The sequence below is a fragment of the Penicillium hordei genome (assembly GCF_028827395.1).
Source record: "Penicillium hordei strain IBT 12815 chromosome Unknown utg000006l_segment0_segment0, whole genome shotgun sequence".
Classification (NCBI taxonomy): Eukaryota; Fungi; Ascomycota; class Eurotiomycetes; order Eurotiales; family Aspergillaceae; genus Penicillium; species Penicillium hordei.
In genome coordinates, this window is record NW_026623147.1 from 1580899 (window position 1) to 1603658 (window position 22760).

General features: G+C 48.9%; 4 protein-coding genes across 4 annotated transcripts; 1 reads left to right on the top strand and 3 right to left on the bottom strand.

Moving 5' to 3' along the window:
* Positions 1-366: 366 nt before the first annotated feature.
* On the bottom strand, positions 367-7438 carry N7537_011294 (CCR4-NOT core subunit CDC39; the record flags this gene model as incomplete). Its single annotated transcript, XM_056902348.1, has 4 exons — positions 367-432; positions 484-6356; positions 6407-6731; positions 6782-7438. The coding sequence occupies 4 exons, from the start codon at positions 7436-7438 to the stop codon at positions 367-369; spliced, it is 6921 nt and encodes a 2306-aa protein (XP_056747635.1).
* A 1250-nt stretch (positions 7439-8688) lies between these two features.
* On the bottom strand, positions 8689-12073 carry N7537_011295 (uncharacterized protein; the record flags this gene model as incomplete). The annotated part of the gene is made up of 3 exons (XM_056902349.1): positions 8689-10223; positions 10293-10628; positions 11923-12073. 3 exons carry the CDS (start codon positions 12071-12073, stop codon positions 8689-8691), a joined length of 2022 nt encoding a protein of 673 aa, XP_056747636.1.
* Positions 12074-16105: 4032 nt separating this feature from the next.
* Positions 16106-16808, top strand: N7537_011296 (uncharacterized protein; the record flags this gene model as incomplete). The annotated part of the gene is made up of 2 exons (XM_056902350.1): positions 16106-16376; positions 16438-16808. The coding sequence occupies 2 exons, from the start codon at positions 16106-16108 to the stop codon at positions 16806-16808; spliced, it is 642 nt and encodes a 213-aa protein (XP_056747637.1).
* Positions 16809-19130: 2322 nt separating this feature from the next.
* Positions 19131-22474, bottom strand: N7537_011297 (bifunctional cytochrome P450/NADPH--P450 reductase; the record flags this gene model as incomplete). The annotated part of the gene is made up of 3 exons (XM_056902351.1): positions 19131-21509; positions 21575-22096; positions 22166-22474. The coding sequence occupies 3 exons, from the start codon at positions 22472-22474 to the stop codon at positions 19131-19133; spliced, it is 3210 nt and encodes a 1069-aa protein (XP_056747638.1).
* Between the last annotated feature and the right edge of the window lie 286 nt (positions 22475-22760).

Here is a 22760-nt window from a genome sequence, read left to right on the forward strand (position 1 = left end):
CAATGATCATAAGAATAGTAAATTAGCATTGCCCCATGTAGATAATGAAGACACCGTCAACTCCAGCTTTTACAGTCTCATCATTACAGGTCGCGGGCAGCATGAGACGCGAAAAAATATCATGGAACCTCAAGTCATGCGAAAATCGTAAGAAAAAATAAATATGCATGCCATCACCGCGGCTAACCCCTGCCGTAACATGAAACTGAAAAGATAAAATAGAAAAAGGCACAGAGGAGCAATTGCGTAAGAGAACCCCGTGAAAATTACATGCAACGAAGTACTCCTGTACCGCCCGAGTCACCAGAGAAAGAACTTGAGGAGAGATATGGAAGGAGAGGATGAGGATGAGAAGCCCAGAGAATCTTAGGCGATGGGCCGAGGGCTCTGTTGTTGGATGTGTTGGAGAAGAGCGTCGAACAGACGGCCAATCTGAGGAGGAGTTAGTATCGTGAGATTGTGGAATATTGGTGGTAAGCTTACCTCAGGTGCCGCCTGAATAAAGGGGAGGCGGAAGAATGAGTAGCTCCGGTTCTGGAGGAGCTCCTGCAGGGTGATGATCAGACCCCATGGATGCGGGCGGTGGACAATCAGCCGCTCTAACAACACACGAATGATTTGCTGGCGAATGTCCGAGTCATCTTGCTCAGAGTAGTCCACACCAAATAGACGGAGAATCGTGAAGCTAAAGAAGTAGGTGTGGCTGTTGGGGTAGCGGAGCTGGTTGGCCATTGCGCTGAGCAAGTAGTAGCGACTTTCAGGTCGCAGAACTTGGGCGATCTTCTCCAGAAGAGCAGCGTGAGTCGAGTTCTCAAAGGCGCTGCGGGTGTTGCCTTTGGAAGCATGCTCCACCGCGGCTTGTTGACCAATATACAACACAAGCGCATTAACCAGGACGACATCCACGTCGACAGGGACAAAGAAGAGCCCAGTGTCCTTGGAATCAGGGTTAAGAATTGCGTCGCAAAGCTGCTGAACAGCAGACTCAGAGATGCTCTCGTTCTGGAGCACATCATCAACGATGTCCTTGATGTTGGCGAGATGCAAGGGCGCAACGATATCACCAGCAATCTTGGGGATTTCCCGCATCTCCTCAATACGCTCGACCTTCAAGCCTTCGCGGAAAGGATCGGGAAGTTTCTGGAACGAAGAGGGGTATGCACTGAGGACAAGATTACGGAGCTGAGCGCAATGGGCCGGAATCACATTGCAGAACTGGAAATGGTTCTCAGCCACGAACTCGGGGAAATCGTGGTGCAAAATCAACAAGATACGGAGAACGCCCTTGTATAGATCTTTAGCAACGTATGTGATATTGGCAGCCTTTAGTTGCTCGCCCATGTAGGACAGCAAGGCTTGCATGATTTCGCAGTAAGGCGCCCATCCTGCACGGTCGGGCATGTTGAGCATGTCAGACATGAAGACGCGGTGGGAGACTAAGCAAAGCCAGCCATAAACGAATCCGGGCACATAACGGGGCTGGAAGGAGAGGAATTTGTTGGCCAAGGCGAAAATCATTCCCTGGTGCTGCTCAGTGTGCTGGAGGCCGTTCATGGAGTACTCGCACAGAATGCTTGAGAAGAGACGGAAGAATACACGCTGGTTGAAAGCTTCTCCTCTCATGACCTGGTGGTGATTGAGGACCAGCACCAAGAGAGACAGAATGGAGTTAAAGTACGTAGCCTTGCTGGCTTTGACAGCGCCAGCGCTCTCGCCCTGGAATCTGATGAGAAGAATGACGAGCTTAGCGAGGGCATCGATGTAGAGGAAGGCCTCATCAAGGCTGCCGTTGGGGTTCTGAGACTCATGCTCAAACATGGCGACAGAAATGTCGATGCTAAGACGGAAGAATAGTGCAGAATCCTCCTGGCTGTTCATCACTTGGCGGTTGTGGAGGTCCTGAAGGAAAGAGTGGAAGGTGCGGTCCGTCGCACCAGGGGCCTTGTAAATACCGATCCACTCGCTGAAGATGTACTCCATTTGGTCCCGCTTGGACCTAGCTTGATCACCAAGGAGAGTGTTGACGACTTCGGGAATACCAGACTCGCGCAGCTTTCGCACGATTTCAAGACCTGGAGCCACGCTGGCATCTTCAGCAAGCCATTGGCTCATGGCATCCAGACTGCCAGAGAAGTCTGATCGAAGGGCCGAGGGTTCTTCATTGAAAAGAACGCGATCCATCAGATTACCCAGCAACTCCAAGGCGGGCACGTTCCTGGATTGAATGAGTCGGGTCAGGTTCGTATCGACCCGACGGATGTCAAGGAGACCTGCGTCAATGAGAGCAACGGTGACCGGCACATTGAACATGTGCTCATCATCAACTTCGGAGAGTAGTGCCCACGTGTACCGAGCAATGAGACTGGACATATCGCACAGCTTGGCAAGAAGGTGCACGAGAACTTCAATTTCGAGAGATCCATGTGGCTGGGAATACAGAAGGGTGCAAACCTTCAAAGAGGTCAGTCGTGCTAGCTCCTCTCCGTTCGTCGAGTTAAGGATGCTGCGCAATGCTTGGTTGTATTCTTGAAGAACTGCACTGTCTCTGCCAAGATCCTTGACGTGTTCTTCAGGGGCGCTGCGAGCAGACTGCTGTAGGTCGGAGACAAGGCTTTCAACTCTTTCCCGGGGGCTTTGAGCATCGAGGAACCCGTTGGTCTGAACGGGGGCCATTTGAGAAACGGCAGGCTGCGCCTGGGGGGTTCTGTGAGGGATGGCTGGCTGCTCAGCTGGGGTGGAAAGGTTTGGAATAGCAGGGTAGGATTCTCCAAGAACATCAGGGAGTTGACGGCCGGCCGATGCATCAGTGGATGGCGCCGGGCCTCGGGACTGACGGGCAAACTCTTCGTATATGGCAAGTTGCTCCTTGTTGAGACCGCCTGGTGCTTGGCGGTAAGGCTCCGGAATAAACAATCCCCAACGGTTCATTGAAGGATCAATGAAAGGATCGTTAGAGCGACTGGCCTGGTGGCGACGACGGGCCTCCAATTGAGGCTCAATCACCTTCTCGATCTCAGGCAACGACTTTTCCTCCGCCGCTTTCTCGACAATGCCACAGGCAGCATCCAGGTTATCGTTGACACACATAAGAATCAAACCCTCGGGGATGGGCTGCTCGGAGTAGTCTTGCTGAATCATGCGGATGTAGTTGGTCATGCTAACCTTGAGAGGCTCTTTACAGGTGACGAGTGCCAGGCTACCGGCAAGTTGTCTAACCATGATGCCCGCGGCATGCCGCACGCGTTCCTCATCAGGTTCCATGGCAAAGTCCTTGGAAACAAGCTGTACAGTGGAAATGGACGCAATGGTGACAGAGCGCTCAACGACGGGAGTAATAATCTCGGCAATGGCACGCTCGACTGCGGTGTGCACAATTTGTTTGAGAATGGTGGGGTCGACCATGCTGCTCGCCGATGAGGGCAGGACAAGGATCTTGTCAAGACTTGGCAGGGTTGACATGATGGCGGCCGGAGACAGCCTCTCGTTCCGGATGGCTGGGTTGATAGTGCCGAGGGACAGGTCCTCAAATGGTTCAGTCAGACCCTCTGGGGCGTTAACAGTGGGCAGTGGTTCCTCGACATGTGCAGCACGATCGCGGATGACGATTGCAGGCTCAATTGTCTTGTGGTCGAGATCAAGATCTTTACAGAGGACTTCAATCTCGAACTTGAGATTGAGCTTTAATTCGGCGAAATGATAAAGCTCCAACAGCAGGCCCAAGATATCCATCAGCCAGGGGTTGGGTGGCTTGAAGACCGTGGATTTGGTAGCCTGCACAAGAACTTTGCAGGTAAAGGGGATCGTAACCATGAGGCGTTGGGTGTCATAGCCCTCGAGAAGCAGGCCCTTGAAGTAGATGTTCTTGTGCTTAATAGGTTTGTCTTTGGCAATAGTCAACGAGCCAAGCCAAGCACCAAGGTTCTTCAGATGACCGCGATCGGTGGACGAGCTTAATGTGCCTTCTGAGTTAATCAACTTAGCGACACTGACATAGGTCTCCCGCAGGACCTCGGCCCAGAGGATCTTGTCGCCAATGCGCCCAAGAAGGTCAAGGTAGAGCTGCTGGAAATTGGGCTGCAATTTGGCACGTTCTTCCACCAGGTACGCGGCGAACCACTGGTGGTGTTGATCGCGCAACACTTCTTGAAGATCTTCAAGTTTCTCGTCAATGTTCTGCTCAGAAACATTGTTGAGAACGAAAAGAATCTTGTCCTGGATGTCTTCATCCGGATCTTCGTAGAGTTCAGATCGAAGAGGTGGGTCGAGTTGAATAGCACGGAACTTGCGCACGGAGCCATCGGCGATGGGAGAGTCGATAGAATTGCCATTGGCCAGGGGCGCAGAAGCAAGACCATCGAAGGGTCCTGCCTCCGCTTCGCCAATCTGATTTCCTTGTTCACGGAGCACCTCCTCTGCCTTTTGGTAGATGGGCGTGCCTTGAAGAGAGGGAATCTGGAAGAGCAGGTGGCAGAACCCAGCCCATTCGGGGAGACGGTTGATCAACTGCTCAATCGCTTCCACACCAAACTTGTACATCGGGTCATGGGGTTCGTGTTCGCGGACAGCCTCGAGGATCATACCCAGGCCCACTTTCAGCGTGATGCCGTCAACAAGACGGAAGTTGATGATGCCACCAAACATGACCGCAGTCTTGGTCAAAGCCTCAAGCGGGTACTCATGGTAGCAATGATATTCGTCGACTAGGCCGTGTACCATGCAGGCAAACAGATCTTGTTCTATGGGGTCGCGCGAAGACTTGTATTTACGCATCAACTCCAGCATCTCACGCAGGGAGAGTTCCTCGTGGTACATTTTACCAAAGAGCTCTTGCATTTGCTTGTCGATGGAGTCAGGCAACGTGTTGCCGTTCTCGCCATTAGCGTCGATTATATCATCGAATCCTTCGCCGTAGTTGATCAGGCGAGGGTATGTCTGAATGCAAATGCGTTGGACAGGTGTGAGATTTTCGCGGTCTCCAACGTATTCCTCCAGTACAGACAAAAGCGTATAAACAGTCTTGACTGCGAGGCTGACCATTTGATGAGCAGACTGCTCCTTCCGTTGGACGTGCAATTCGTCCTCGGCTTTGATTCGCAGGAACTTGGAAAGCAGACCACCCATATCAATGGCGCCTTTCTGTGCGGCATTTCGAACCCACTGCTCAAGGTCAAAGGGACTTTTACGGTGAGAGTAGCAGGCAAGATCGAGAGCAAGACCGTTAGTGAAACCCAGGAGATAATCCAGCCATCCGTATGCCGCGGCGTGCTCATAGATCACAGCAGTAGATGTAGGATCCTGAGTGAAAGTGGTGAAAAGCTGCTCTGATACCCATTGTCGATCTTGACGCCAGGCGCCGTGGAGAGCGAGCTGATACCCATCCTCTTGCTTCGAGATGAAGACAATGAATGTGCGCAGCACAAAGCTTTGCTGAACACTGGACCATGGCTGGGGAACAGCAAGAGCGGAAACGAGGAAGACTGGCAAATCGAATTGAACAACAGCTTTTATAAGGAGCTGGCTTTCTGTCGCAGCCCACGAAGCCTGGGAGAACAAAGCAAGATCGAAAATTGCTTTCATAGCGTCCATGGACCGAAGAGGTGACTTTGCCGCACGCTCGCCTTGCAATTTGACGAGATCAGGGGCATCTTCAAAGAAGTCAGTGGGGAAAGTTGCACGAAGATTGGTGATGTGCGATGGGTCGATCCGAGAAGCCACAAAAGCTGTCAGGAATGACATCTGCGTGTCACGATGCTCCCAGTCTCCACCCCAAAGCTTTTGAACATCCAAAGACGAGTCGTCGACCGACATGGCGGAAAGAACGCTGTACAATTTGGTGAATTGCTTCGGATCCACTCGGAGGCCCTCACGATCGAAGTGGCGGAACACCAGGGGCCAATTGATAGGCTTGTCGTTATATGCACTTAAGAATGTCTCTAGTGAGAATTGTTCCCAATATTGCGACAGGATCATGAAGAGAAGGGCGCTGGCTAAATGTTCTTCACTCCAGTTCTTCTGGTCTGAATTTAGCAATTCACTTATTGTCTCGATATTTGCAGTGGCACGAGCTCCCTTGGCGTGAAGCTGTCGCACAAGGACATATTGAGGGTTGACAAAATTGAACATTTGTAGAGCAGAGGAAACTTCGAATGGCATATCCAAGCCAAGTTTTTGGTATCGCAGATTAGCCGCGTAAACCAGCTTCGCCTTGACATCGTCGGTAAAATTGCGGGGAGGGTATAGGATGAAACGTTCAATCGTCATGCCAAGGAAGGAGTTGTGATAATCCTTGGTCACTTCGTTGGGACTCGCCAAGCTCTGCAAGAAAGGTGCGATAGAATTCGAGAGGATGGCATCGGCTATCGAGGGTGGTTAGAGCTAATCAAGAGGCGTAAAGGAGCAAACATACCTTTAGCACGAAGATCTGACTTGCTTGTCAACTTGAAGGCCAAGGCAAGTGCAACCTTGACAACTGGGTCGAGTCGGAAATGATCCAGGAAAGTAGAAAGGTCGAAGTCGCGGAAGATATCTCCTTCAGAAGTATCTACTGTCTCAGCGATTTTCTGGGCTTGCTCCATGTCAGAAGACACTTTCTGCAGTTCCTGGACAAGGAGAGGGTAGTTGCCCGCATTCTCAACGGACTTGTTGACGCCCGGGAAGATTTGTGGCGCATTTCCTGTTAGGAGGCGGCGAAAGTATTTAGAAAAGACCTCCATTCCGTTCGATGTCACAAGCTGCGGTTATTAGAATCGAGTGGGTTGAAATATATGGCAGCACCACTAACCTTGTGTATCTGGGCAGCCTTTGTCTCCCACTTCTCTTTTCCCTCCTTCTCTGTAATAGAATCGAGCAACAGGAACACCTGAGCAATGGAGATTTTGGTGAGCGACGATTGGCTCGAGTGGGCGGCTGTGGAGCCCGGCTTGTCAGAAGCGAAGCCTGTGGGAGAATTCACGGTTGTTCCGGACGAGAGCGGCGAGAAGACGCCTCTGGAAGATCCCGGCCCACCACCTCCTCCCCCAGTACCTCCTCCACCCGGGGTGGAGCCTGTAGTAGAGGCCAAATGGGACCCTATGGAAGGGGTGTGAGCTCGGAACTTAGGAGACGAGAGGGTTGTTGCGTGCTGTTGCGAGCCAGATTGCAATGATGTGAAGGGCGAAGATGTATGCTTGGGACTTCCACCGGAGAGACCCCTGGCAGAGCTCAGCACAGCAGAGAAAGAAGACGGTGTCGAAACCCCAAGGCCTGCGTCCAAGCCCCGGGAAGCCGTGGGGGGAGCGGCGGAGGATATGTTGGTCGCGAGTGGAGTCAACCCACGACGTGCGCCGGACTGCGACACGGACCGACCCCAGGCACCAATATCGGTCCTGGTCGAAGAAGATTTATCGGTGCCAGAAGCAATCGACGATTGGGCGGAAGGGTGAGGGGGAGGGAAGGTCATCTAGGAGACGCGATCATTTGATCTGGAGGTCCAAAGACAGATTTTTAAGAGTCACAGGCGCAATAAACGGGGGGAAATCGATAAAGCAGATCAATAAAATAGACGCGAGATCATGCGATATCGAGAGAGGGAGGGTATTGGGGAAAGAATATGACACTGTGGGAGAGGAATGGATGGGGGAACGATGAGATGGAGAGGTTGCAAGAGGAATGGGGTGCAAGGTGCGAGTTGTCGGAAGTGTGCCTGCCTCAGGTGTCGAGCGGGAGCTCCCAATCAGGCACTAGGGGGGGGGATATAAGGCACACCTTGCGGTCTTTGAAGAGTCGAAAGGTTGCTCGAGCTTTACCCTATTTTAGACTTGATGATTGTGTGATTTTTACTTCCCTTGTCGGTCATTGCTCATCATTTCCAACCTACATGCTGGGGTTGGGAGACGGTCACGGTCACGTGTGGTGTCTCTGCACGTGATGTTTGGCTGAGTCAGCTACTCTGGGGTCCACCAACCTGCCGCTGCACGGGTCCATGAATGCTATGCCTACCTACCCTGAAGCAATACCTGCTATACAGAGTGTAGTCCAAGCATAACCCAGCAATATTAGAATATGAATTACTTCGTCTTCCACTCCCATATTTGTATGTTCCTATTCAGAGATTTCTGGGGCAGAAATTCCTTGATAGCCAATATGCTATTTTGCCCTACATAGGGTAAAGCAAGATATATTGTCCATCTTCCAATATTATTGAGGGGATGATGATAGAACGGGTATTCCATCAAATGCTAAGATAGGATAGAATTCAACCTAGCATCCTAAGAACATAGTAGATGAGAACGATATATGATGAAGCATATCGCAGTACCTGAACCATACCAATCCAATGAACGCCAGAGTCGAAACCAGTAATAATGGCCGATCAACAGATAGAGTAAATATAACCCAGAAAAAATGAAAGAATAACTCGCAAAGTAATGAGAATCATGTCATACCGCAACGACAGTCGGCAAAAAAAAAAAAAAAAAAAAAAAAACAAAGTGGGGGACACATAGTCACGGATAATGCAAGAAACGACACATCCCGCAAGGCCAATAGCTTGCGGGGACAAGAGGAAGATAAAATCACACAGTCGAGAAGGAAGACGGTCATGTGCACATGAGTTTGAGACCAGTTCGCAGGCCAATCCAACGCCAACGCCTATGTCCGCAGCAGGAGGGACCACAATGAATAAATGATATTGTTTCAGGTTGAGTCCAACTAGTCAGTCAGAGACACACAGTAGCAGGGGCTGGCGTAAGATGCCTGCGCAGTATATGTCTGGGCAGTGCCACCTTTATAATTGGTGTAGGTAGTAGTCGGCGTGGGCTCATTCTCTTTGATGTTGATGATGTTGCCCGAAAGAAGCGCCAAACCTCCGTCATTGCGAATTTGCATTTGCTGACAGTAAGGAGCTTCGCGTGATGGGTCGTCTCGACGCTCCTCCATCTTGATCCTCCGTGGGTAATCGGAAATGGATTCGCCGCGTTTGGAATCAGCAGTTATACCAGCTGTGCTTGCTGCCATGTCGCTGTTGGTGGCAGCGGTGGTGCCCAAGGAATGCGACGTCGACTGGTTGACGTACAAGAAGAACTCCATCATCGTGTTATTCCACCAACAGAACCACGGCTTGTCGCCAACTTCTGCAGTCTGCTTCAGGTTCTTGTAGGCGTTTGCAGCTGCCCACCTATCGTCCACCCACGTGCGCTTGGAAAGGGAGTTAGAGAATGTATCCTCTGGAACAATGACTAACTTGTCGAACGGAGAAAGGAAAAACAGAGCAGGGCCCATGCCAATATCTGTGGTATCAATTGCCATACTCAATGCTTGTGTAGGCGACGCAGACCAATACGGTGGCTGGGCACCATATGTAAAGGTTGGGGTTGGACCAGTGTCGCCGAAAATGATAGAATGGTGACCTTTGGATTCGTCGACAAAAATCCCGAATTTGTTCGACGCTTGCAAGCACTTCCAGGCTTTCCCGTAATTCGTCTCGTCCACGCAAAGTCCTGATCCATTTTGATAACCGGAAGGAACCACATAGTGGCCGGTAGGTACTTGCTTGAGATAAGTGGGGGTGGATATCAAGGACGCGTCCATCTGAGGGGTTGCAGTGACCGTTATAATTGGCAAGGCGCTGGATTTTTGAGCTTCTTGGTCTTCTTGTTTTGCAGCTTCTGCGGCTTTCTTAGTTCCAAGAACACCACCAATAACACCTCCAATACACCCTCCAATGAGCATCACAGTCGCAATGAGGACAAATGTCCACACAGGTAGGCCACAGCATGCGGTCTGTTTCCCCTTGCGTTTGAGTTTTTCTTCGAAGGCCATGATGCCTGTAGTCGCAACGACTCTTTCCTGTCCATGCCCATTCCCACCATTGTTATCGTCGCCAGAATGTTCAGGCACCAAGGGCCGTGATGAGGTTTCTGAAATCGGTGGTGCTCTTGGGCTTTCATTGTTGAGGCGCTGTTCCTCTGGTGGGGTGTTGAGATCGGCCGTCGTCTCAGCCCCTGGAGGCTTGGGTACAGCACCAGTTGGATAGCGGGAATAGGGTGGTAGCGGCTCTGCATGACCATCCGGTCCAATGATGTCACCCACATCATCAGCCTGACGACCAGCGGGCGGTTGATATGGTGGGTTATGGCCTGGAAATCCGACTGGGATGATATCATCATCCATTCCTTCCTCAACCACATTCTGCGAGTACATCGCGTAGGGGTGCTGTGGACCAGTTGATTGTTCAAGTGGACGTTCTATTGGGCGTATCGTGGAAGTACTACCTACACTGGGCGACCGGCTGACCCCAACTTGTGGATACATACCATATGGATGGCTGGGTCCGGTGGCTCCGGTGTAAGGGCTGAGAGCGCGGGGAATCGAGAAACGAGAAGAAACACTTTGATTTCGTTGGATCATAGAAGGCGTCGAGTTAAGAGATGAGGTCGAGTTACGGTTGTTGGCGAAAGCGTACCCCTTTTGGGGTAGACTTGACCGATGAGGTTCATCGAAGGACACCCGAGCGTCATCACCAAAAGGGTTCTCGTTCTCGGTCGGGGCTGTGCTAATGGTCCTTGACTGGGTATTTTCACGAAGAGTAGAGGAGGATGCAACGGAAGAGGGACTGTGGGGACGTTCGATGCGATCGGAGTCAATCGTTTCTAATGAGTATTCGTCTGCGAAGACATTCGGATTGGAGGTGGAAGTGCGACCGAAGGAGTGGCGAGGTGTCGAATCCCCGGGGGGGATCGTGGGGTGTAAGAGGATCGTGAATCAGAGCGAGAATGCTCCGATGAAATATGACCAGACATTTCCTATCGGTCTGGCAGCCCTGTCGGGCCACCTCGTTGTTTGATCAATCCGTTTCGCTACCCGGCGAGGATGGGCGAGGAATGGGGAGCACAAATACAGCAGGCTCTTCAACTCGAAGATGATAAGGAGTCAGAAGAGGTTTGGATTATAGATGAGAGAAGATGTTTGTAGGATGAGAAACTCAAGTTGGGGAAGGGAAGGGAGGAGTTTGAGACTTTAGTGTGACGAGTTTACTGAGGGGAGCCGGGGGAGAGAAGTCAACCACTCGGACCAACTGAAATTCTTGGCTGGTGGATTTGGACTTTTGGATGATTTTTTTTGGACTGTATTTGCTTTCTTTTTTTCTATTTGTGTTTTTTCTTCTTTTTTTTTCCTTCTCTACGGAGTAAAATGTTCTCTTTTCTATTTTGGTATATAATAATGTACGGAGTATACGGAGTACTATGATCTACTCCGTGTTTGGGACTCTGACTGCGCTACTACGCTACTGCGACTAGGGCGACCAACTAGCGAGCCCATCCCGTGGTGGGCCTAAATCGACTTCGCCACTCTGTATGCTACATCTTATGCTATTTTAATATTTTCTACTATCTCCTTATACGGAAATACACAACATTTGAAGTTTCCAACGTAGTTTTGGCAGTACAATTGAATTTGAAATGTTTTCTCACGTGAGAATACCAAACCCCCTTTTGTGTGTTGGGTCTGGAATCCACGAACTGGAGAACTGGACCCTGCCGGACCAAATGCTCAGGGCCTCGAGTCTGGATTCGCGAAAAAAAAAACAAAAAATTCAACTTGAAATCCAAAATGTTTAGAGATCAGGGCTGAGCGGATTATCTCGAGATGCCTTGCGGACTAATCGTAACCCGAGGGTTGCACCTGGGCAGAATTGTTCACCTGTCATGATCATGATCATGATCATGATAGGTGACCTGATGACGGTGACCTGATGATCCCCTAGGGCATCCCCTACTCACAGATGTTGCAGCTGAACCAAAAGTCCATTCGAATATACGATGTCAGAGTAGTACACATACCTATTTATCGATCCGTAAAATCGATTATCTTAACTCCAGGGCTTAGGGATTATTAGGTATCGTATCCACGGTAGGCCTCCCTACTCCTACCCAGAAAGGTTACGATATTCGGTCTCGACACAGATATCCGAGGAACAGCCGTATGGATCAACCGTTTTGGCCGTCCAGGTCTTCTTCGGTCCAGCCCCTCTAGCACGGGGTTGCGTAACGGGATCCATCCAGGGCCAACCCCATTTGACTCCATCCGACTCCATCTGACATTAGATAGATCGGGTTTGATTTTCATTTGGTATCTATGTACTAGCATTTCAGGAGAACCTGAGATGGTTCCTTGGTCTGATTCTAGACCTGGTTCATCCATGACTTGCATCTAGATCTACAATAACTATCGTAGGTCACATGTGACTGGGAAACACTCAATTACCCATTGCTATAAGAGCTCTCCATATTTCCCCCTCTGTATATTAGCAAACACCATAAATGTACTCCATAAATGTAGATTTGATACTGTGTAGATAACTATTTAATATCCTGACCATTATTAAATACGAGAGAAGCCTTGATCACGTCTAGACCAGCCATGTTTCTCCACCAAGAATTACATAACATACAGCGCAGATGCCAGCAAATCAGCTATTCCTCAAATAAATCAAATCTCATTTTGAATGCTTCAATAGGATATGGGAATATGCAATAGATGGTTGATACATTGCAAACTTTTCAGCCTAACCTTTATATAATACCAAACGCATCCTATACGCTCTTGTTGGCACCCAAACCGGTTCATCAACATGATACAGTGCATCGCGGAGCCCGTTACTGCGTCATCTGAGACATTCGAGGTGGTCCACCAAGGGCCCCAGTTTGTGGAGCAGGGGCGATGATCCGGTGTAGATCCAACTCTATCACGTAGCACATAGCTATTAGGTATATAAAAGGCCTTCAACTTCACTTGAATCTCATCAGGACGCAAAAAAAAAAGGTTCGCTTGCTTGATTTCCCCCCGAAACTGCGTCTGTAAGTTTCAGAACCATCCATCCTCGGGCGATCTGCCAACGCATGGACCATATATGTTTTAGACTGCAATTGAAGTAAGCGTGACATAGTGTAAGAGGGATATACTACATTCCATGGCTGCAACCTCACATTGCTCGGATCATCGAGCCAATGATCACCATCCGAGATTTGAGAGCGCTATGACTAGTGAGGCCTTAACGAGCGATTCAGAGACTGCCATATTTCTATTGGACAGGATATACACCTTCAGAAAGGCTGAATCACGAGCCGTACAGTGTACAGCATGGCTCTTTGGAAACACAGATTATCCCAACGCCCTTCGAGCGAGGTTGTCCAGAAAGGGCATAACATGTGGGCATAGACCTAGCGGTAAGACCATATCCAACACCAATTAACTAATATCATCCGACTCCATCAAAATACAGCGAGTTTCAAATACGTGTAACTGTCTCGGCCCCAAACTTCCCCGACTTCTCCACAACCTAAAAAGCTTCGTGTTCAGTCCACTAACCAAGATGAAATACCCTGCACGCATTAATTGGTTTTTGGGGAAGATACTCGTCTACCAAAAGCTCTGATTGGTCTGTCTACTTTGGAATGCAATACAAAATAATTACTGGTGATCTAGGGACAAATGGCAGCTGATCTGAAGCAAATTGTGTGGCTTCGCTATGCATTATCCCGTTGCCGTAACCCTCGTGGCATCATGCAGAGCTGGGGAAAATAGGATTTGTTTATTGTTCATTACCTCCAGTTTTGTTGTATGTTTGTATATCAACAAGTCTATACTTGTCGATAATCCAACGAGCCATCATGGGTATTTTCAAGCGGAAGATCACCGTTGAAGACAATGCCGTCACATCTGCAAGTCATTTGACTCTACGACAGTCTCTACCCCTAAAATATACTTGGTATATATCTGCTCAGGGTATTTAATGGCAAAGCTCTAACATTGGTGCCATAGCTATGATCTTCTTTGTTCTTTAGGGATTTGCGTACCGACTGCTGGATGTTATGCATTGGCATTTCCAAAAAAAAACCCTCAGTATCACCGCTAGCAAGTCCAGTGGCCTCCAAGTCTCATACTTTGGTGCCTATTTTATCTGCCACTAACCATACTGGATCGCCCGCAAATATGGATTCCGAGTTACCTTCACTACTGGTAAGAGGCACGAGGTTGTTTCCAAGGATTCATTTGCGTCGCCAGCTGACTTTCTTCTATGAGCCAGGCCTCGCCGTTCTAACTGTTGGATGTCTTCTCTTCTGGCCTAGAAGTGTCAAAGGGTCATTTGGTTGATTTTGTGGTAGCATGTTTGTACGTTAAACAAAGCAACTCACCCCAAGGTATACCTCTAACACTACCAATAGGTTGTTGGTGCTGGGCTATCTACTAGAGACTGCAGCCTATCCCTTCCTCTCGATATGCGGACCCCCGAAATATAGCGAGATCCGTCTGAACCTAGGACAGCCCGTGTAGGGAGTGGGAACCTTTGTTGCCCCTCTTCTTTCTTCTGGTATCTTCTTTGTCAACACCGTAGAAGACAACGCCGGACCGAAGAATGGCCAATAAACATACCTTGGGGTAGCCTGCTTTGTCGCTCTACTTATCATTCTCTTCTAGTTGGCTCCCTTCCCCGAGATCCCAGATACAGACCTGGAAGCACTGGAAGCCCAGATCTCCGAACATGGTGAAGACACCGGCCCATTCAAAAAGCAATGTAATCTGTTCTGCTATGTGGGAGTATGAATGGCCGCCGCTGGTTATTTTATCAACTTCTGCAAGGAAGCTGGCAAAACCTCTGCAGAATAATCTAAGTGATATGAAAAGGCCATCTCTAGGTGTCGAAGTTTAACAATACTCTCCTAGCCGACTTGCTCGCATGTTGGAAATGATTATACGGGATAGGGCATTTCTGGCTGACAAAGTATTCCACCACGCAGGAGATCTCATACGGGTCCCAGTCCCGCAGTAGTTATTAGGCCTGCGTGAGGGAGCCTTGACGAGAGGCTGAGATTATGAAATGGCCACTAATCTAACATAATGGGATCGTGTGGAGCCAACTCCATATCTAGGCAGTTACCGACTCGTTCATATTGTAAATAAACAGCTCATGTTCGCATAAAATACTAGAAATTGGACTTCTTTGATACGCCTAGTTGACATTTGGCTCCCCTTACTGATCTAAAAACCTTTAATCAGATTTGCATTAGTGCTAGATAATTCCTATTAGGAACTACGAGTCTAATCCCTAATCCCTAGGAACGACCAAGAGCATGCCTAGGAACCATGCCATAGATCGATCTATAATCTCAGAAACGTAAGGTCTGATTTACGAAATGAAAAGTGGGCTCTGAAATGTGCTATTGATATCAGGGATATAAATTAAAACGCGACCAATAAGTGCGCCCCAAATTTGGACTGCGGGCGTATTTGTAGGCTTCTCCAGGGGGGGTAGTATCAGTGACCGATTTCTGATATTAATCATTGTGGCCGGTATAGTTCCGGGGAACGAGCCCTGTACGCTAAGGAGAAAAGAGAAGTGGCGTTCACCACGTTCCATGGTATCGAAGAGCCGCTAATGCGAAATGATTTGGAAGCCAAACAATCCTACGATAGATGGTTCGGTACATGGACGTATTTAGTGGGGTAATGTGCACAGGCCTTTCAATGTGTAGCAGTGGTATGCGCTATGCTCTGTCTAGCTTTCACCTATTCCTTTTCTAAGCGCGATTTTTTCTTTGATTGGTTGCTAGGAGAAGAGTGTCTCATACTGTAGTTTTCGCCAGTAAGAAAGATGCGATTGTAGAATTCCACTTGTCTGCTTCACTGGGTGAACCTTTTCCCTTTACATTCTCATATGCTATGATTTCTGTAATATTTCTATCACCTGTCTTCCATTTCTTCGAAGCCGTAACTTTTACGCCCTATCAAGAGCCTACCTAAGTAGATCTGCTTGTACTAATGTCATATCCCTCCGTATCGATCGTCTCTCCGATTGAATACACCGCCCCACCGTTCCCGAACATCTATGCTTGATTCACCCAATCACCCTAGGCGATCAGACCGTCATTACAATCCGCTACTGCCGCCGCTTATGATATTATCACCCTTCGACTGCCTCGTTGTCGCCATATCTGCGCACTACATTGCTAACCCCTGTTAATGACGCTCTTTAAGAGCCGTCTGCCCCGACTCTCGTCGCGCCCACTTCAGTTTTCCCACGATTTTCCTCTTTTAATATCCTTAGTCGTTCATACTACTATCAGCTATGCCGAATCGCTCCCAAGAACACCCAACTCAAGCATCCAGTCCCTCAACTCAGGAAATGGAAGCACATCCGCCGGCCCCTCACCCTTCGGTGAATGCCCATGGAACCTCTCACTCGGCACTGGAGCTTCCCACAGGCTGCAGTGAATGGGGCCTCGCCACCTACACTCATAACCGTGGCCATGACCCTGAGACGCGCTCCTTTTCCTTCAGGGACGAGCAAGTTCGTTCCATCGGGTTTAACGCAGGTTATCCACTGGATCATGAACAAGGTCTCTCTATCCGCTCACATAACCATGTTATCTCTTGCTAATCATGTCTCGCCATCTCTAGATCGTCAAAGTAATTGCACTTCTTTCGATGGTTGCGACAATATCCAGTCTCCCGACCATGTCAGGCACTGTTACACAAATACAAGCATGGATAACTCTGCTCAGGTCTTCAATGGCGACATCGCCCGCGCTTATGATGCGTCTTCTACCAGAGAGCATCATTTACACGGTGGGTCTGTCAAAAATAAGAGTAGGCTTGTCAATGGAGATCTTGATAGAGATACCTTCCTAGCTATTTTCTGCAATCCTAATGATGAGGCTCGCCTTGAAGGAGGTCGGCGAGGGGGAGGGCGGCGGGAGGGAGGGAGACGGGAGGGAGGGCGACGGGAGGAAGCTCGCCCTCGGCGGCGTGGGTCCCGCATGGAAGGTTAGGCCCTCCCATAAGAGCGGGCTTGATTTTGGCCGTTCACTACTAGAGTTTAACTTAATATACTCTGCCCGCGAATCGGTATATCCAGGGGCTATCATATACGGTTTTTCATCATCGGGCTAGTTGATAACTTGTTAATTGCCCGGCTCGCTGCCTAGGCCCGGTGCGATCAAGTGTCCTTGATATCGTGTACTTTTCTATCCCCTTGTTAGGCAGAACACCGATATTGAATAGAAGAAAATGCCGGTATAAATCCGTCTACCCCAAAATATGTACTATAATGCCAGTGAGCCCTTTGTGGAATGAGCCACGTCTAGAAGAGTGTAAAGAGAACAGCTGTTAAGTCTATTCGGCACAGTTGAGAGTTAGTGAAGAGTAGGGAGTTACTGCCCCCTTTGTGGAGTAGCTATATCCAAGGACCATTGCCTTCGTACTTTACTATTTCGCTGGAATAAATGGAAACTACGTTTATGGCTAGGCTATTGTATGGGTAAACTATGTGCGATGGCTTCTGGCGAAAAAGATGAATTCTATAGGCTCGACCTTACTTGTGACCACGAATTTGTGGAACGGACTACCGTAGCACGGAGGCTCACCCGGTTGGAATACTTGTGTGGAACTGTGGGAATAAAACTGGAATTTCTAAGCCAACCAATTATCTAGTTATGTACACTCTTGGTCGCTCCTAGGGATCAGACTCATAGTTCCCAGAGCACTTATAGCTCCTGAGAGTGGAGAATATAGCTTCGGGGAACTAGGAGTGGGTTCCCCGGGCGTTAGCGTTAAGCAAGATTAGTGCAGGTGGATCAGTGGGGTCAGCCACACGTTTTATATCCGTCCCTGGCCGGCAATGACTCCTTTCCTCTTAGAAGTCCAGGCCTGAGATGACTGATCTATATGCAAAACTCTAAGCCTTAAGTGTATACACACGACCACGCGAATCTGTACCCTTAAGGACGATCTCGTCCCTAGTACTCGAGACAACGCGGCGCTGATCACCGCTATGCAAAATAATATCCCAGTCCTTTTAAGTAGGAGTAAAGTTAGCCTTATCATGCTCAAACTAAACAAGTACCTACTTATAACTAGATTTCTCGGCTCATCCTATCGCGTAAGTGCTCTGCTTGATAGAAAGCATTGAGGGACACCTATTTTAATCGAGGCCTATTGAAACCCATGTCTTCTTTTTACCGCAACTATTGGCAGCGACATTTTGATGCCTTTAGATGCTTAGCGAGGGAGACGAGTGCGAGTCGTGTTGAGAGAACGTGATACTGAGTCGCTCAAAAAACGTTGGCTGACTGTTGATTCCATCACAGCCCTCTTAAATTGAGGCTTTGCAGTGAATTGGAGATACTCAATCAGTAATGACAGGCTTATGTTCCTTGTTTTAACCATCTCATCTGTGAGCGACCCAACGTTGAATCACCACAGAGTGCTTACACTTTCATCATAGGAATCATCGACGTTCTTTTTTTTAGCCTCGCTAGTCTATACATCTCAACGCTTTTCGAGGAATCAATGGTTTTAGGGTCATGTGTGCGAAACAGCAAAGTCCATTCTAGGCTTTTGGAAGGGTAACGATGAACGTACGAGTGCTAACGAACAGGTTCTACGACGGCTACAGTTAGATGCACACAAATATAAGCTATGAAACGGAACATAAGCACCGGATTTTAGGCCGCGTGAGATAGCTTTCCCGTTCCGTTTTAGTGCTTATCTCTTACTGCTTTCTCATCACTGAGTATCATCATCATCACCTGGCCATTACGTATGCAGATGACTCCCTCACTGAGTGTGATCTGGATACTCTAGTTTACTCACCGAGCAGCCGCACGAGCCAAGTAAAGCACGAGAGTAGTGAAGTTAGCAGCTCCTTGGGTGCTTTGATGCCCTTTTAAACAATGTAGCAGATCCACTGGCTAAAGAAACAGCCAGCCTAGGCAAGAAACCCACATTGTTATATCGCTTCTCAAGGAGAATGCGCTCGTTCGTGACCGCATCGATAAACAGTGTGAGAAAGAACGGATAATCATCCAAGAAAAATGAGCCATCTGCGCATAATCGAAACCGCTGCCGTCTAGGAATACAAACCGTTTATATGGTCCACTGCAAAAGAACGGTTCACGAAGAAGCATAAAGCGTAAAGAACGATGGAAGATGACCAGCTATGAAGAGAGATAGATTTATCCAAGGGAGTAAATAACTCCTATAAAATTGAGGCAGTAAGGTCTTTAAAGTTCCCCTTTCTAGATACAGCAATCCTCAATACTCTAATTGTGTCACTAAGCAGGGTCACACTGCCATAAACAACGGATACCACACTAATAGACATCACTCACATATCTATTAGTTTTCACACTATCCAGCCATAACTCCGCCTCTTCAGCAGTCTTGTTTTTCTGCTCCATATAGATCTTCTTGAAAACTTCTGCTATACTCTGCCCCAACCGTGCTGCGCTGCCGCATAAGAATATTTTGCCCCCAGAGTGGAATAGAAGCCCAACTTCTTCTCGATTGTCCCAAATGACGTCTTGCACATATCGTGGGGTGGATCCATCGAGAGGCCGACTAAAAGCTGGTTTGACAGTTACAATTTTCTTGTCCTCCCATGACCGCAACTCGTCATTGTATAGGAAGTCCTTGGTTGAGTCGCGGCATCCATAGAAGAGGATTGCCGGGGCAAGCTTCTTCACGCCAGTCTCGGCAATACAGGCCCGCTCTTGCAGGAAAGCACGCATTGGTGCTATTCCAGTTCCCGCAGCCACCATCAGAATGGGCACATCCGGGCTTGTAGGGAGCCGGAAATTGATGTTGGTGGGGCGCAAGTAGCAGTTAATGCGATCACCGGCGCTTCGCGAGGCCATGTAGGTGGAGGCAACGCCATAAAACATGCCATGGCCAGAGAGGGACGGCGATTCATGTACATCAAAGGTTATCGAGGCAATGTTGGAGCCAGAAGAGCCGTTGCGAGGCTGAAGTGGGGATGAGGAGATGGAGTATTGGCGAAAAGTCAGCGGTTGAAGCATGTCAATATAGCTGCCAAAGTCAAGCTCTGTGGGATGGTCTTCAAGAACATCGATAATACTGTAGCGCTTCTGAAGTAGTCTGTCGTATGCAAGGTCGGCTGCTAAGCTTTCAAGATGTATTTTTGCCTCTCCATTGGCACTCGCCGCAAGAACTGCCAACTGGCGCTTGGTGATTGGAGTATTTAACTCGACCGCACTTTCAAGAAACTGTATGACCGGTATCGGCTCCGTAGGTATAAACTTCTTCTTGGACCCTTGGACGTACATGATGTCGTCCTCGCAGATGCCAAAGTACCTGAGCACCCGACGAACAGCTACCTCTGGATTTTTAGGCTGCACAGCGAGATAATCTCCAGGTTGATATGACAGTCCTTCTGGGAGGCATATGTCCATATGCCTCTTAGCAAGTCCAACGTCTGCCCCTGCAATCTCGGTGTTGTCGACGACCAGACCAACATTCATCTCCTCACCGCCAATCGTTTGAGATAATTTGCTGGCAGTTATTGACACTGAAATGGACGGCCGTTCACCGAGGACTTTGTCCTCTGATCCTCCAAGCTTTTGCAGCAGAGTTTCAGACCATTCTTCCCAAGGCCCAAGGATACTTCCTTTGACATCAGCAAACCCTGCCTCGAGTATGCGGGAAGCTCCAAGTTGAGTCATCCTCTCATCTACAACCTTAGGGATCCGTTGGTAAGTTCTGGCCCAGTCCGAGCTCCCCAGTCCAAAAACCGTATACTTAACGCCATCCAGCTTATTTTCTTGCTGAATGAGTTCCAGCCAAGCAACGAACTTCTTTGAATTGTCTGGTGGCTTGCCCTCAAATGATGCGGTCACAATGATGACTGGCTGATCTGTGGGTAGGTTCTCAGTTGCTGCGTCCATGTGCATAACGGTGGGCCGAAAGCCAGATTCTGTCGCCTTTCTTTCAAATTCCAAAGCGAATCCCTCACATGTGCCGGTATTACCACCAAATAAAATGGTTATCGCAGGTGAGTGCTTGGCCGCAATAGGTTTTGTGCCAGCCTTCTGCACTCGCTCCCCGATGTTTTGTACAACACCCCCGCCAGGCATCCCCGTTAGAAGACCTTTTCCATGGCGGCGCCGAACTCTCATTTTAAAACTTTTTGGCTTAATTGTGAGTGTGGACGTGACTAGCAACTCGTACGAAGGATCGGCGAACTCGAGCTGGAATTTTTGAAGGACCAAGGCAGTATTGGTGAGCATCTCCTGTTCAGCAAAGCCCCGGCCAATACAGGCTCGCATACCGTTACCAAAAGGCTTCCATGAATTAGGAGGTAGAGATGCGAATCCACCATTGAGCATACGCTCGGGCCGGAAAACATGTGCATCTTCGCCCCAGACGGCTGGGTCTGTATGCAACCCGAGCATGTTGCACTGAATGAAGGTGTTGGACGAAACTTTGTACCGTCCGCCTAGGGATGTGTCTTGCTTTGGCTTGACTACGAAAGCAGGGATAGGGCTGGACAGACGCAACGTTTCCTTGATGCATGCATCGAGATAGAGCAAGCTTGGTAGGTGTTCAACCGTCAGGACAGAATCCCCCACGACGTTGTCAACCTCTTGCTGCGCCTTGATAAACGTTTCGGGGTTCTTGAGTAAGTTATAATAGAGGAAGCATAGTGTGGCACTGGTTGTCTCATGGCCGGCAACCTACTCATGTTAGCCACTCCTGCTCAAATTGAAAGTAGTATATTTAGTAGAATTGTCTGACTTACAAGGAACGTCACTAGGTTGAACCGAATGTTTTCATCCGAAAGTCTTTCCCCAGTTTCTCGGTCAGCCGTCAATAGCAAGGTGTTTAGTAGATCCTTGCAATCGGGCTGCGGGTGTGCTTTGCGATCTCTAACGATGTCGTCCGCTACTGCATGCATCTTGGATATGTCTTCTTGGCGCTCATTCTCGCTCCAAGTCAACACTTGGTTGACTAGCCCAGGCCTAAAGGCCCGCTTGCCTGAGGCGAGCAAAACTCGGGCCATCTGTTCTGCGAATGGATGCACCTGCTCACCGTAGAACTCGTTGAACCTGAAACTGAAAGCACACAGGCCAATGGTGTCAAATGCCAACCTGGTCAGATCATCGGCCACATCGATTTCATTCTGGGCACCAAGCCTGTCCCACTTGAGGACCATTTGTGAGGAAATATCAAGCATATCATCGAACATCTTTCGGATCCCGAGCGGCCCCAAAGCTGGAACTAACAGGCGATGGGCTTTCCCCCAGTTTGGCTCAGAAGGGTACTACTCAGTATCATAGTATGTTAATACGGACAATCTAGCTGCTCAGAAGTGAAGGAATCATCAACCTACAGCAGTGAACAATCCATCCCCAATCAAGGATCGAAGCTCGATAAGGGGCCCGCTCGGCAGTTTCTCGAATCGATCCTCGTCACAAATCTCATCCACGTATTGTTGGGAAGAGACCACCACAAGGTCTTCCCCAAGTTTCAGTTTAAATATTGGACCGTACAGATCGGCCATTTTCCAAACTGACTGGAAAGGAAAGCTTGGATCCATTTCTGGTATATGCCCGAGAAGCCCAAAGAAGCGCTGATCAGGCAAGGGTATATCTTCTAGCTTGGAAGGATCTAGATTGACATTGCTGCTTGGGCGAGACATGGTCAACAAGATTGGATGCACACCGGAGAAGGAAGGGGCGATGGAGAGGCTGTTTGACAAAATCTTGTGTAGGTTTGAATAACTCAACTTGATGTGTCTTGACACCATTAGGTCAGGCTCTTATATATCTATTTCCTTACATACTTTGTGTCACTTTAGTAAGCGGAGGTTCTAAATGCATTGTCCCGGCCGTTTTAAATCGACTATCGAGTTGGCAGCCTAGAATACCTTTTACGAAGGACTTGGCTCATGTAACGCTTATCTTGTAACAGCGAATCCTCGGCCA